Source organism: Pezoporus wallicus, unplaced genomic scaffold (assembly GCF_028554395.1).
Source record: "Pezoporus wallicus isolate ANWC-B61680 ecotype Strahan unplaced genomic scaffold, APGP_CSIRO_Pwel_v1 contig_749, whole genome shotgun sequence".
Taxonomy (NCBI): domain Eukaryota; kingdom Metazoa; phylum Chordata; class Aves; order Psittaciformes; family Psittacidae; genus Pezoporus; species Pezoporus wallicus.
Genome location: NW_026641327.1, coordinates 3,592,205 through 3,608,426, shown reverse-complemented (window position 1 = coordinate 3,608,426; position 16,222 = coordinate 3,592,205). Strand labels below are relative to the sequence as shown.

The 16,222-nt window shown below is 41.7% G+C and overlaps 1 protein-coding gene across 3 annotated transcripts in view; it reads right to left on the bottom strand.

Annotated features, from left to right (window-relative positions):
- The window catches only part of LPCAT1 (lysophosphatidylcholine acyltransferase 1), a 60,210-nt gene extending 45,061 nt beyond the window's left edge, over positions 1-15,149 (bottom strand). For all 3 annotated transcript variants that reach the window (XM_057423063.1, XM_057423064.1, XM_057423065.1), the window contains exons 1-3: positions 14,924-15,149; positions 8,106-8,248; positions 6,405-6,619 (exon numbers count right to left, since the gene is read on the bottom strand). In XM_057423063.1, the coding sequence (XP_057279046.1) occupies positions 6,405-6,619; positions 8,106-8,248; positions 14,924-15,040 (475 nt within the window). In that variant the 5' untranslated portion in view covers positions 15,041-15,149. The remainder of the gene's footprint in view (positions 1-6,404; positions 6,620-8,105; positions 8,249-14,923) is intronic.
- Between the last annotated feature and the right edge of the window lie 1,073 nt (positions 15,150-16,222).

Here is a 16,222-nt window from a genome sequence, read left to right as displayed (position 1 = left end):
GTACCTGTTTGTTTTCTTAGTGATGCCAGTCCTGAGTTTCCCCTACCACTGCAAACTACTATTCTGTAGCAAAACCAGCATTACCAAGAAAAGGAAAGCAAAAAAAGATTCAAACATCCTCAGCCTTCACCCTGAAGTTTCTTTTACATTAGGCCCATCTGATGGAATTCAGGTTACTTCAGGCCAAGGACTGCACAAGATAAAGGCTTCAGAGCTCTGGAATTATTTGAGGATATGCTGCAAGCAGTCTTCTTTATAATACATGAAATTAAGCAAGCAGATAGATTTTACATAGGGCAGTATGACCAAAACATGAGCCTATAGACAACTCACCAATTCGGAGTCTCTAACAACTAATGTAATCTGTATCTGAAAACCAGGCAGGCAAGCATTGTTAACCTGGGAGCTTTACTCTTACAATCTTCCCAAATAGCAAGCTACTGCAATGTTACCAAGCCCTCAAAAAACCAACCACACGGCATGTTCTCTTACAAATGGACACCACCACAAACAGCAACACACCCAAGTGCAAAGAAAAACTATTACAGTATGCTTAAACAGAAGAGGCAACTGAAAGCTTGGTTTCCTATGGATTTGTTCTGCCTGGTGAGTTACATGATATAAAATAGGCTTCAAGGCAAGTTCATTTCTTCTCTCCCAGTTCAGACACTATTTTCACACAGCCTGTAGAACTTTTATCTTTTAAACCATCAGCTTTCTTTCAAATACGTATGAAGCCATCACTATTTCAGCCCAGCACATCAAAACTTTATATATTGTTTATTATTTATAAACCTTGTCTATTAAGCTAAGCTTCCTTCAGGATCAGACCAAAAATATGACAAAAATCTCAGCATTAAACAGCAACTTAAGATCCTATAAGACATTGAAACTCTCACGTCATTAGTAACAAGCTGAAAAAGTACATACCATGGAAAGGCTAACTCTGTACTTGCCTTTCCTCATACACTCTTTTTATAACCATGTTTTAAAACAGAGCATAAGGCTACACAGATCCTTACTCTCACCATGTATTTTCATGTTCAGTAAACAAGACAGTAATCTGAAAATTCAAAGGCTGTACCAAGTTGATCTGTGCAAGAAATAGTCAGGAGCAGGGCCAAGAGTTTGTAAAGAGAAACTGAGAAACATACCAAATAGGTGGACAAGCTGAGGCTGCAGTCAGAAATCGAGTCATAACATAGGAAGCCCTAGAGACAGTACTGTAAAGTAGTATGTAAGGCAAGGAATAAGCTGGACTAGAGCAAAGTCAGACCAGGAGCAAAAAGCAGCATGCATGAAAACACTTCAGACAGCTGGCATACTGAGCTACTAAAGGAAACAAGCAAAACTGTGCAATATGCTTAATAAATAGAACATAATCTTAACCTTCTCTGCTTGACAATTTAAGTGACCATCCTTAAACTATAAATTCTAGTGGGCAGAAAAACCCTCAATTCACAAAATTGACTTTGCCAGTGTCATTTTTCTCTAGCACTGTCAGTCCTACTTGATGTAGTCACTCTCATCCCCTGTTTCAGCTCATTACAAGTGCTCCTGAAGACAGGTGAAACACTGTACTTCACCTTCTTAGGCAGGTGCCCGCAATTTAAACAGTACCACCAGTAATTCATCAAAACCTCTGCCTTGCAGGGCAGCCAGAATGCCAGATACACTAACCAACAGAAAGTTGCTCTAGCATGAAACAGCATGTTTTAAAGGAGCCTGCAAAAATTCAATATTGCTTTAATTAATTGCAGGGTGGCAGCTCCAACTGATTTCAGAACAGTAACTCCCATGCAATCATCTCAAGCACCAGCTGATGCATAAGCAAAAACTGTTCCTTTCCGATGAGCTGAACACATACAATTGCTGTCAATGGACTTCTCAGAATAATGGGGTTGGGAGGATAAGGGGGAGGAGGTATTTCACCTATTTCCAGGCAAATGAGGGTGAGGAAACCTCATTTCAAATCAAGACATGAAGTGCTATTTATATAAAAAAGTACTGCAATAAACCATTTAAATTATGCTGGACAGTTACAGTCATAGAGTAAAGCTACACTGGCACCACCACCACTGGTCTATAAGGTATCAGAGAACACAAAGCAACAGAATGGTACCGTGGCACTGAATACAGTACTAAAACGTACCCATACACACATTTTTGAGTAATAAGCAGTTACATCTTCACTACTGTAGAATCAGAGTGACAGCTGAACATGAAGCTTTCTCTTGGCCTCTCCCAAAAACACAAAACCCCATCACCTACATTCCTCTGATACACTGAGATGGCAACCTATGAAGCCAGCATGAACGGGGTGGACGGCTGGAGGATTAGTCTGCATACAGAAGTGATGAGTAAAGAATTTGGCATATTTTAAGTTCCAAGAGGAAAACATACCCAGCTACCACAGCATAAATAATTCTGAGTTACTTATTTCTTGTATTTTAGTATGATTCTCTAGAAATGCTTATAAAACACTTTCAGAAGGTGAGCTTGAACAAAAAAATGTGGGAGATGTGGGAAAAAAAACACCCACAAAAGAACTGATAGGTTTTACATCGCAGTATGATTCTCCCCATTTCCTCTGTAGCGCTTCCATATTCTGCCAAGTACAAATGACCTCTTTGCCATTTATACATTTAAGCTAACATATCCCCCATTCATTTCACAGGTACCAAGGTTCCTCTCTTTTTTCAGAGGGTGAAGTTACAGATGTCAAGAAGCTGATTTAAACTTCAAGCACATCACCTTAAAGTTAGTTTTTAAAAAGTCAGACCACTGAAGATGTGGTCTGAATCACAAAAGTTGTCAGTAAATTTGATTTCATGGGGATTTTGTCAGACAAATCCTTTTTCCTTCTTATTGAAGTATTTCTGCAGTAGCACCAACCACTTGAGCAATGAAAAGTAACTTTTACCCAGGTTGCTTTACCAGCCAAAAAGATAGTGAAGTGTAACTATCCAGAAATTATGCAAATAGTTTGTCCTGGCTTGACATGGGGTCCAGAAGACAAAACAGGAAAGTTTAAGGACCTATGCTGATGAAAGAACTGATCTAACTTGTTCAGCCAATGTAAAGCGCAATGGATTCCTGAATGTCATCTTTGTTGGGCTGCACACTTTACATTAAAGTGGTGCAGTGAACTTCACATCTCCAACCTATCAAAACTCTGGAAAGTAATTGTGTAGAATACATACATGTCCTTCTTCAACATTGTGGTGATGTGCTCTGTCTGTTCTCGCATTCTCCATTTTCTTTACTACTGACACTAATTGCAGAAGTCATAACTCCCCCATCAGATCAAAAGAGCATTTTTTAATATGGTTTTTCTCCCCCCCCCCCATGAACGAAGTTGTCTGAAAAAGTCACAAGACTTAAGTCTGCTTCCAAAATTGGCCTCTGTGGTCCAGGAGAGCTGCCTTTTAAGTCAGAAAGCACAAGAATACTCAAACACACTTGTGAATACTTCCATGAAAAACAGGCTTTCAATCAACTGGACTTAAAACCAGCTCAAAAGCTTAATATTCCATGACTGGCAAACTAAGGGTACAACAAAAATAACACAGGCAGCTGCTCCAGAAACCTATTAAAATACTTTTGAAACCAATCTTGGTAACCAATTCACAATCAGATCTTTTTGTGCCTGTTATAGTACCTGATCCCTCTGGCACACAGTGTACAGTGTCTTGATAAATGTTGCCATTACATCAAAAAGGCAACTCGTCTACCTCATGTTTGGATAGCCTTGATGAAGATCTACTCTCCACTTAAAGTCCTCATCCATGGAAATTATCTTCGGATATCTTCCACTGTTACATTTTTTATATGCTGAATTCTTCTAAGAGTTAAACGAATGTATTTTATCCAAAATTCCCCAGAAGATTCTGAATGACCATTAACGAAACGAGACTCAATCAAGAAATCACAAGGTTAAAATTATCAATGGCTGGCTCCAAGACTTCACTGGATATGCTACAACAAGTTTGCAAGATTTACAAAAATGAAGAACATAAAACAATTCTGACCACTGTGGGGGAAGTTCTAGATGAATGTCTACCCCAAGAAAAACATGACCACCTTCTCACAGATAGCATAAAGAGAAAAACCACTGGCCCAATTGCATGAAATGTATTTTGTGTGTGTGTGTGTGAAGTGTAAATAAGTACACTGGAATTAAAATACTAGATCAAAGGAGGAGAGGATGGTCAGTACCAACTGCTTCACAGAAATCTTCTTTTAAGCAGTAAAAGATAATATCTCAACTTGACTCCATGGACAGCTTTCACTAAATTTTAAGCCCAAGTAGTCACTACAGTCATTACTCACCTTTCTGTTAAGGTCTATTTATTTTAGTAACACTAACTGCTGTAATCAATGCTGCTCATAAAAAAAGCACTGCTCTAAACCAAAAAAAAAAAACAAACCCTAATGTTTTCGAACTCCAAATTCCAGCTATAATGTTTGCCATACCCTCACCTTTGTGGCATTTTTCTAAACACCTCATAAGGGACCACATAATTTTTGTGGCTGCCTGACATAAAGTGAATGCAGCTACACAGGACAAAACACTCATTTACTTGGATGTACTCTATATTCTGGTAATATTCCATCGATTCACTGTGTGCAGTTTTCTGGGTTTTCTGTTTTTCTGTAACTAGTTTTAGTCATACATGGACAAAATTAAGTTTTTTTTTTAATTTATTTTAAGTCTAGACTTCTAAGTTAAGTTTTAAAGGACTCAATTGAATTAGGCATATGGGAAATTTGAACTACTCAATACACATCATTTGTGCTACATTGAGTGTAACTACAACCTGCATGTCCCTACAGATCCTCCTCAGATTTTCCTACTAGTCCCCACCGAATCTATTACATGGGATAGTTAAGCAGCTATTATAGCATTATATCAAATGCTACTCTGCCATTTTGTCATATTTCAGTAACACAACATGGCCTGGAGCTACCTCATTTACCTTGCGTCCTCCAAACAGCTGCAAGCAAAGGAGAGCTCCACATGGACTACTTTATTTTGCTAAGCTAGCAATTATTAAACAGTCAGTTGAGTTGGGGGGGAAGAAGATAAATCTGCCCCTGCTTTTATGGCTGGACTGCTCCTCCGAGCCCAAGTTGGCCAGGGCACACCTACACTGTACAGGAGTGTCAACATACCATCTCATAACAGTATCTTCTTTAAGTAGGAAGAGTTTAATTTCATGTTGTTTTCACACTATGCTTATTTGCAGGCATTTGTATTTATTCATGCCTACATGCTTCTTGTTAAAAGGATCTATTCATTTTTACACAGAGTTTTCACTGCCACGAAATTTCACTAAACTGTTCTAGCCTGAATTTCACCTAATGCAAAGAGACCTTTGTACCAAGAGATTCCACACATAAAGCTTCCAGGTGTAACCACTCACCATATGTGACCATGTCTCAGCTTCTGGTTTTGAACCTGTCCTTAAAACTATACTGTTTAATGAAATTTTAGGAGGATGTCAATACCAACAGCCTGATTCCACTTAGTTGCAAGGTTAATCAAAGCTTTTATTTAGACTTTTAAACAGTACCTACCCAAGGCCGAAGTAAGAACTTTTGTCCTTTTTATACTACCCTTAAAATCTACATAATGGGACACAGGAGGATCCTTTCAACCCTGATGGTCCCACAATACAACATGGTGGATTTCTCCAAAATGTTTCCACATAGGCTTTCATTAGAAGCCTACAAGGCTAAAAGCTTACACATTTTTGGCACAACTGTACCAAAAATCACAGGCCTCTCTTGAGCCTTTGCAACAATCTACACTGACAATTCCAAAGATAGTATTCAAACACTACTGACCTGGGCATCTGCATTTCTTGTGACTAAATCTGAGTGTACAATAATCCGCTCTTGCTCATCTCTCACACCATGCCTAAAGCAAGCTTATTGATGCATGAAGGATTAGCAGCCCTCCCTCAAGACAAGGCACCATTGAGAGCAGACAACATTCCTAAAACACGTTTCTGGGATGGTGCCCTGACTTGCACCATGAAAGAAGTCTTGACACACTTCCTTTCTAGCCTCACCCTTTGCTTCCATAGCCCCATCCTCACTTGCTTTTCTATTTGTCAGCCCTTAAAATATTACACTTTCACTGCGAATGTAACCATGAGTTCTGTAGGATTGTTTTGACTTTGTACAATGATTCAACTTTGGAGAAAGGGGAAAAAAAAAACCAAAAAACATATCCCTCCCAATTCTTTCTATTGACATTAAAAATAAACCAGTGAAAAAGTCACCACATATTATAGCCTGAAAAAAAAAGTAAATGTTGCTTTCCCATACATAACCAGCAAACCTCCTAAGTAATCATTTTTAATTGTTCTTGAAAAATTAATTATCTACCAACTTACTTCCCCAAACAGGAATATCTTTACTTTCTGCTTTCATCACAATGGAGGCGAAGGTCATAGTTACTGGAATGGCATCAAAGTAGGAAGAATGGGGAGCCACAGTTAATATTGCTGCTTCTCCTGGCAATGCCCGTCTGCCTTTTACACTTATCCAGTGGAATCCACCAGCAAGCCACATCATTCTCATGATTGCTTTCAGCAAAATATCCACTACCCTGTAAAGAGTTGAAAAAAGAGTTATGCTGCCACAAGAATACCTTAACAAAGGAAAAGAAAAACTTTACACAAAAATTTCATAAGCATGAAATACGTGCAGATAGGATATGCTGCTCAAACAGAGCAGGAACACTACACAGACTTCCGTTTCCTCTTTCTCAGCAGGTTTAAGACCACTTTTAAGGTAAGAAGCCATTTAATTTCAATTCATACCTGAATATTAATGTGTTTTAATCACAGTAAGAGTGGCATTTATCACTAAACTAATTTTGATTCAGACTACGACTGCTCAGTTTCTTCTATACCATGTTTAATAATGTTTTCTAGTAACACTAAAAAAAAACTTTATTAAACTCAGTCCTGAAAAATACTATTAGGATATTGCTAGAATGCAACAACCCTGATTCCTGGGTTCAAGTTCACCCAAACAAAACAGTGCAGAAATGTAGGGCAGAGATTCCCAAACAGAGGGATGCTTACAGAATATACCCTGGAGCTTTGGGAATATTTTACCTTCTTCTCTTTTCCCCATCTCCTCCTCAAGTGTTTTTCTGTTTATTTTGTGGTGGGTTTGTTTGTTTTTTTGACGGAGTTTTGTTTGCTTTCTTTTTAAATGATAGTCATGAAAAGAGAAGCATTTACTTTGAGCCCACAGAGTGCCAAAACCAAACACTACAAATTGCTGTACTCACAGGGACTGGAGGCTGGAGAGCAGGGTGACACAGAAACTGGATTAAATGGAGGCGGGACAATCTAAAAAGCTTCAAAGTAACTCTATGGAAGGTTGATTGCAGCCTATTACTCCTTTAGTAATTATACTGATAGGATTCCAAATGAAATGCAAAGTGACATGTCTCTGTGGTTCTCAAACTCCTTCCCTCCTGTGTTGCAAAACAGAATCAGCTTCCCTGATGGTAATGCCAGCTCTTTTAAAGTTCTCTACAGAAAAGAGGTGATACACACCTTTCTTACTCCTCAAATGGCAGTTTTCATGGATGGGTGAACACTATCTTACATTCTACCTTAATCAGCTTTCCAATATCAAAATGAGCACAGACTTATTAATAAACACCTGTCAATTTGTCACAGGGCAGCAGTAAATGGGGTGACGCAGTTTAAAACAACAATTTAGAATATGAAATCTGGGCACATTCCGTAGTGTCACTCTTCATAACAGGAAGTTGACATTACAGGAATAATTGAAATTGAAGGATGCCACAATGATGCTTTGCACTACATCCTTGATAAAGAGGCCAGTGATGATCAGTTTTTCTCCCTGTAATTCTTGTATCTCCTGGTATATCAAACAGTTGAGGTATTTTTAGTTTCCCATCCAAGGAGTGTTTAAATAGTAATTCTTATATTTTTCTTCCGAAGAGAAAAGCAGGTCTGTAGGAGAGATATCAGGTATTTCCAACATTCTCTTTTTCAAACCACCGAACTAAATACTGAGTCTCTCAGTATTTCACCGTATCAGTGACTCACTTTCGCCACCAGGAGAGGGGCTTTTCAAGCACTTGCTCATCAGGTCCCATTGAAGCAATGAATGCAAAAGGCCAGGCCAGCAACATCATAAAAGCAGCAAAAAAGAGTCGGATAGGAAACAGAGTCAGGGTCATGAAGGCAATCTGCAAAATAAAAAAAATAAAAAAATAAAAAAAAAAGCAGCATTATTGTAACATGATCTTAGACTGAATCTCATCAGCGACTCCTGGAAACTGATCTGAAGTCTTAACTTAAAAATGTTAAAACCAGCAGAATATGCTTCAATTCCAAATAAAAAATTGTAGTGTATGTGTAACAATTTCATATTCACCAATCTTAATTACAGCTGAAACACAGCACCCCCTTTAAAGCCAATGAAGTCACAGCTTTCCACGCTTCTTCAGACCCTTTGTTTGTCAGTGAATATATCTGCATGCTCTTCCCTTTCTGCAGCCTCACACTTAGTAAATATTTAGCATGGGTGTGTTATAAATCTTACTGCACTATAGAGAAGTTGGTCGACCACAGCAGCTCCCAGTCAGTGACATGCATTACTTCAGAAGAGCGCATTGACACAGCAATACAGAAACCAACCTGGAAAACTCTTCCAGGACTGAGCAGGCACCTGTTCCTCTGCAGTAGGTTCTTGGAACCAGAAGCTGTGGGGAACCACAGTGGGGAGCATGGTGCAGAGACCTCTGAACAAACATCCAGACACATATTATGAGTTTCAGCTACAGGTCTGTTCTAACAGGCACAACACCCTGGAAAGCAGAGGACTTCAAGAAGTTATCCTCCCCTGGGGAGCCACAGTGAATGAACATAGCTGCTTCTGCACCTTCTCCCAGCACTCTACCTCTCAGAGCCCTTTCCCAGCCAGTTAGCCCTCTGCCTTCAACTCTAGTGAAAAACATGTCATGTTGGAACTTCTCCCACAGTCTCTTGAAGGATTGTTCCAGAAGCAGGGCCTTTCCCGATCTTTCCAGAGTTGTTCCCAACTGTCCTCTGGAAAACATAACTTAGCTACTATGTGTGCAATGATCCACCTAGCCCAGGAAACAGCTCCAGGAGCCAAGAGTCCCTGTTTCTCACTCAAGGGACAGGAAGAAAGAAATCTCTTAAAGCAGAGGAGGGTACAGCTCTGGATGACTGGCTAAGGGAGAAAGAACAGAAAACTGAAGCTGACTGAGGTAGCACCAATGTTCCTCAAGGTGTACAACAGAGGCTAGCAGAAGATGAAGATGATACTATGAAAAATAAGGACCATATAAAGAATAAACTCAAAAGGAAATATATTGCATATTCAGTTGTACCAGATGAGGAAGAAAAGCTCTTCAGCTTGTACCAGATGAGGAAGAAAAGCTCTTCTGAGCACCACAATGGCTGGGCAAGGATGAGTAATGAGGCATAAGCTGCTGTCTCATGTTGTGCTTGATCTGATGCATATCCAGGCTGCTGTGGAACGCATTATTCATATTCTTCTTTCCCTAATGCAGATCTAGTCCTCATGCAGCTCAGTTTCCCATTGATCAGTTCCTGCTTCCTCTCACTTCTCAAAACAGCTCAATAACCAATTCAACCTGTAGCTGCACATCTCTCTAGATCTAGGGTAGAGGCAGGGAACACACAGCAGGAGAAAAGCCTAAACTACCAGCCCATTGCAATGTCAGATTTTACAGTGATGGTTCCAGCTGGTACCATCATCTTATAACAACCATGGTCTCATTCCCTGAAAGCAGTCCCTTGATGGACTGCTCCATTTTGCAGAATTGAAAGAAGGAATTTCTTTCTTAGATAGGCTAATATCCCAGATTAACCAGTACTACTTCCTGAAGTGCAGTGGTCAGATGAGCACTGAAGTCATACCAACTCATGCAACCTGCATCCATAGACAAGACCACCATGACTTGCAGGAAACAGGGAAGCATTCCTCTGCAAATTGGAGAAGAGAGCAGCTGCCTTCTAAGTTTGTAAAATGAGAAAGACCAGCTGTCAAGAAAAAAGGGAAACAAAATGCAGGTGAAGACACAGCCTCTGCAATTCACACCCTCTCCCTTCCACTTCTCCAAGTCTCCTCCTATACCAGGGCAGAGCTGAATGGCAAGTAACTGGTGATGAGCCATTCAGTCCTTTGCATCTTTGTAGCAATTCCTTATATCAAGATCATGTTAGAGCCACATCACAGAACTGGAGCAGTAGTTGCATGCATAAGATCAGAAAAGATGGCATAAATGTGCAGAAAAGGCTTCTTGGTCTTCTGTGTCCAGAGACAGCAGCTGTAGCAATGGACAGCAAGAAGCAGTTTCAGCAAAACAGGTGTAACATCTGGCTGTGACACGAGCCTCTTTTTTAGAAGGCGGTCATGAAGTACCTATCCACACAAGAAATTTAGGAGACAAGTATGTTTGGCCCCTTTAGAAGGCTAGGAATCAATAAAGACACTAACATTTGAAATGCAGTTCAGTCTACATCTACATTCAGACACCTTCCAGGGTAAGAAAGCTGTAACACCTACATAAAATATTAGACAGAAAGAAGAAGATCCTGTCCCTACCAACCACTGTACAAGATCCGAATGTAGGAGATACACACTCTTGGTCTGACCTTGTCCAGGCATTTCTGTGATTATCTCTCTACATATTTAGGACATTCACCCAAACATGTTTTCTGTTAAAATTAGAAATTCTACCTGGTAATAACTTGTATAAAAACACCCATGTTTTGAATACATTAAAACAAACCCTAAAGGTCCATCTGGAGCTGTACCTTATGAGGTTCAGCTCATGACCAATTTTCTCAAGAGGGGTTTGACTACAGGTCATTTAACATTTGCTAGTCTACAGGAGCCTACTTAGTTTTCAGAAGTGGCAGCATATGCTGTGAAAGGCTCAAGGAAGACAGCAGGAAGGGAGAGGATGGTCTTACAGCTTGTAACAGAAGGCTGCCCTGGGAAATTGTACTCACTCTTCTGTCAGAAAGGCTTCAATTTGAAGTCACTTAAAAGTGACTTAATCACTTAAACTAAATAGGTATCTTATGTTCTCCTCATTCAGAGACTCTGCATTCAGATTTGAGTTTGAACTTACAATTGAAGTATAAAATATGAACTTAAATCCTTTTTAAGTTCTCCAGCATATCAGCTCATACATATCTAAGCACCGAGCAAGAGAATCACAGAGCACCCCTTGTCTCCTCTTTATGTCTCTATTTCCTAGCTTGAAAGTCAGTATCATACCTCTTATGCACAAAGGAACTGAAAGAATGCATCTTTGAAATTAGTAATACAGTGAGAAACATTGTTAAAATCAGTTTATTCACAACAAATTTTTCATTACTAACTACAAATTAATGGTTACATATTGAACAAAGAAAACAGAATAATGAACAGCACATGTAGCATGGTAAAGGTTTTGATTTTTCTTTTAAATATGTCAGAGACTACATCTTGCCCTACACTTTCACTTCCTCACTATTATCATTCTTACAGCCTCAATTCCCCAAAGATGGCACTGAAGGAGCTAGGAACTTGTCCCTCAACAATTCTCTTATTACCCACTTTCCCACTCTGCAAGTTCCCCAATTGACATAATCATGGAGATAAATACCAGAGTAGAAAGTTTCATGTGCAACTAAGCCAATCTAACAGATCATTGCTGCTGAAGAGCATGGTCCTGTTCACTGTTCCCCCAATCCTCCCCTTGAGTCAGCTCAAGCACTATCTGAGCTTGCAAGGAGCCAATACAGCTCATTAGAGTGAAGAAAAGCAATCGCAGCAAAAGAAAACAATCAGAATACAGAAAACCACAATAATATTCTGGCTTAATGAGACAAATCAGCTCACCAAGGCACCAAAGGAACACCAGCATTGGTGCAATAAAAGGGCCATAAACACTAGAAGAATGGAAAATGGTGTTGTATTGTATTTTTAAGTGGCAGGGAAACAAACCTACAAACACTTTGTGATAACTCCAGTAATGCTTCTGCCTGTTCTGCAGAGATAACTAGAATCAAGAGCTTTGACTTACCTGCTAAGTGCCCAGAAGATGATGAGGATGAACCAAATTCATGGCTAATGAAACCATGTCTGTCTCTTTCAGAAAGGGTATTTTTATTATAGTACTGAAATAAAACAGGTAGCTGCAAGAATGATCCCCACTGTCACCCTCTGATCAGAGTAAAATAGCCACTATATCTACAGGAAGCATGAGACTCAGGTCTGAAAGAGCGTTATTGCTTTTACACTCCTGTTATCTTCCTGCTTTTATAAAGTCAATAGAAGATGATGTGAACAATTCCTTGGCATTCAAATGGATTTTTGTTGTTATTCTTCTTTGCAGTTGTTTTGTCCTCTACATATTTATTTTCTTTCCTCCGCTCCCAGGGTCTTGGGCTAAAATGCATTTACTGTGAATTGTATTAATGAGTAAAAAACCTAACCTACCCTATTGCAGAGTGCAGGATGTGGGAAAGATGAGGAGGTAGTAAAGATAACGGGACTATCTGACAGACAAAGCAGCCTTGTCTCCCATTCCCCTGTGCTCACTAACCTCTTCACATACCTCCAGTCCCCACGTTTCTAACCTTCTGAAATAAACTTTGCAATCCCAGAACTCACCCCTGTTAGATTCACAGGGGAGACAGAAAAACCTGTGACACAGTGTGGGCCCACAGCTGAACAGGAAGCGAGTTCAGCTGTAATACTTCATACCAAACCCTCAGTAAAAGGCCAAGACTGCATGGAAGAGAACGCACACTGCTGTGATTCACTGTAAAGCAGCCTCCCCATTCAAGAGGTCTCCCTTTCTGGGAGAGTGGCATTTCTCAGAAGTGGAAGCGTTCCACAGCTCTTCAACAGCCTCTATGTCAAGCACAACTTTTAATCAGTGAAGAGGTTAGGAGAGCATGATTAAGGAACAGAAGAAAATTTATCACAGTTCTGTACGTCAGCTTGTGTGCTTTCTCCTCAAAGGAAACTGCAAAAATATGACTGCAAGAGAGGCTGGGTTGAAGAACTCCGTGCCACTGCACATCAATAAGCACATCTAAAAAACAAGACCAAGCCACACTCTTTTGTGGGGCTATTCCTTTAGTCCCTACGCTGTAAAAAAAAACACTACAGAGCTTTAGACACATCTTACAGTTTTTTATTGAAAATAACATTCTTGAAATAGAGTGGCAAAGCTCATGTCTCATATAGACATGAAGGCCAGCCCACACAGAAGGCAAAAGTCACTTTGCTGGTGAAGGAACTAAAGGGTCTGTTAGGACTAAACAGATGAGCAATGCTAGTAGCTCTTATGAGATTCAACACTGCGAAAACTGTGAAACCAGCACTGTGCCCTCTCAACGGCATATTTAAGATTCCTTACAAACAAGCAGGTAGAAAGCTACATTAAAAGATACATTAACACTGCAAAATAAAACACAGTTATTGTTACAATTAGATACAATCCCAGACCATATGAATGCATGGTATCTTTGCTTCTCTCTGGTCCCTGTAAGACTTCTACCTCATTAATTACTTAGAAGCATGACTTAAGGAACAAAGTAAGGTTACACTGAAAAGAAACCATTACAACTATGTGATTTATTGAGGAAGCTCTAGGTATAAACTGAACAAGGCAAATGGCACAAACCTTTTCTCCCTTCTCCCATTCAAACAACAATTTATCAGTAACCATAAACACATACCAGGAAACCTGATTTAGAAAAGTAAAAGCCTTTTCACTGGAGTCTACTACGAATTCTTTGGCTGCCAGATACTTAACATGAGGCGCATTCCAATGTTTTGTATGACAGGCCAGACATCTCTTGTGTTAAGTCTCTGGACAGCAACAGGACAATGCAACAATCAACTTCACTCAGAATGCAGATTAAATTGAAGTTGGATCTAAAGCCCTTTGGAGATGTTCAGTATTAGTAGATCTTAATTTCCGTATAGGCTGTTAGGCCCCCAAAACAACAGCTTTAAGGAACTGAAGTGTTACAGTGATGAAAGTAATAGAAATGGCCAACACTTATTAGGTGAGCCTTTGATGGCACTTCTTCATCCATCAAGTGACCCAGATCTTACCGACAGCCTAAGACAAGGGCCATGCACTCTGAATATCCAGCCACCTACTACTCATCACACGAGGCAACTGAGGCAGAGACATGGAGGAAAAAACAAACCAACTAACAAACAAGCCACACAACTGCAAATTTACATTTTAATACCAATTCCCGTCATCTTACAGCTACCTGTACAGTGGGTGAATTATGCCACAGGGATCATTTACCCAGGGGCCAAACTTGGGATGCCATAGCCCAAGCATACCTTGACGCTGGGAAAAGAGGGCCTCCAGAGCGCTGCTCCCCTACCCCCATTAAAGTAAAAAACACCCAAACAACCCCCACCCCAACAAACAACCAAAAAAAACAAAACCAGCAGCAACAAAACCCAGAAAACCAACAAAACACAACACAAAACCATGTAAAAAAAGAAAATATGTGGTTTATTTTTAATTGTTTATAAAGCAGGCGGCGGTGCACAAGTTCAGAGCACGCCCTGCGAGCGGCGGGCGCCGGCCCCGGGAGCCCCTGCGCCTCACGGCCACCCCCAGCCCCCGCCCGACCGGGGCACCGCACCACGCTGCCCCCGCCCGCCCACCGCAGCCCTCACAAGCCCGGCTTGCGGGCAAGCACGCACACATGCCCCGGTTTTCCCCGGTCTCACAAAGCGCCGGCGGCAGGATGAGTGCCGCCGCCCGCCGCGGGGGACGCGCGGAAGGCGGCGGCGGGAAGGAGGCTGAGGGAGGGCAGGCCCTGCGCGCCCCTACCTTGGCTTTATCCAGGGGGCTGAGGCGCAGCTGGTGCACGAAGGGGCTCCGCGGCGGCGGCCCACGCTCCCGGCTGCCGGCCACGCAGCATCCCCGGCCGCGGCTGCTCAACTTCATGGCGGGGCAGGACTAGGCGCGGCGCGACCCAAGACGGGAGAGGGAGCGGACGCTGCACAGCGACCGCTAGTCCCCGAGTAGCGGCAGCGGGGAGGGAAGGAGGCAGAGGAGCACCAGCAGCCAGCTCACTCACCACTAGACACCGGCCCCCGCCCTCCTGGGTGCTCCGCGCATGCGCGTTGCGCGCCGGCTACAGCGGCGCGGATGGGCCCCGGTTTCCGCGTCGGGTTGGTGGAGGAGTAGCGGGGTAGTGTGAGTGCTGTGTGTGCGCACCCACCCAGCCGCCCAGCCTCTCTCCGACCGGGCTTCTCAGGGCATGCTGGGAGGGCGGTCTCTCCCCCGGTACCCTCTGAGGCGTGGAGGGGCCATGGTCTCCGTCTCTACTAGCGGGCGGCCGCGGGGGGAGCCCCGCGTTAGGGCTGCTGAGGGGGAGCCAGCGGCCTGGGGCTGCACCTCTGTCGGATGCAACTGCTGGGCGTGGGGCAGGTGAGGGGAGCTTGAAAAACGCCAAAGGAAAGTAAAAAGTGTTGAGGGGAGTCTGGCTGAGGTGGAGGTGGGTCTTAGATGCTGGAGCAGTAACGACACGGCAGTCGGTAATACTGAATGAAGACATCTGCCGCATCTGGATGAAGCAAGGTGTACTCGCATCACCTCTTTGTTTGTAGGGTCTGTGGAGACTCTTCTCTTCCAAGCACTCTTAGGTGGTTTGTAATGAAGAGTCTAGCTAATTTGCACCCTGGGATCTTGGCAGAGTTGGTGAAAGAAGTAGCTAAGCGTGGGGTTTAATAAATCTTTATTGAGAAATAAAAGAGTGCTTGTGCTCTATCCACTGTCAAAAGATCAAGCAGAATGACCTGTACAGTTCTTGACTGTTTAACATCAACCACAAGCAAAACAGTGGAAAAGACAGGCGAGTCATTTGATAAATATGTAACGTATCCTTAATAATCTCACAGGTCTTATAAAACAGGCCTCATAGCCTTGCTCAGTGACATTCAAAGGTAAATTGATAAAAGTGACTGCAAAAACTTAATGACTACAGTTGCTAATCATTAAGCTTAAAAATGTAAAATGGTCTCTCAGTCCATATATCCTTCCAATGGCTAATGCTATTAAACACTGAATGTGTTGAACAGATACATGGTTTCTGACTTGAAAAATTAGAAAAATTTCAGAGGTTAA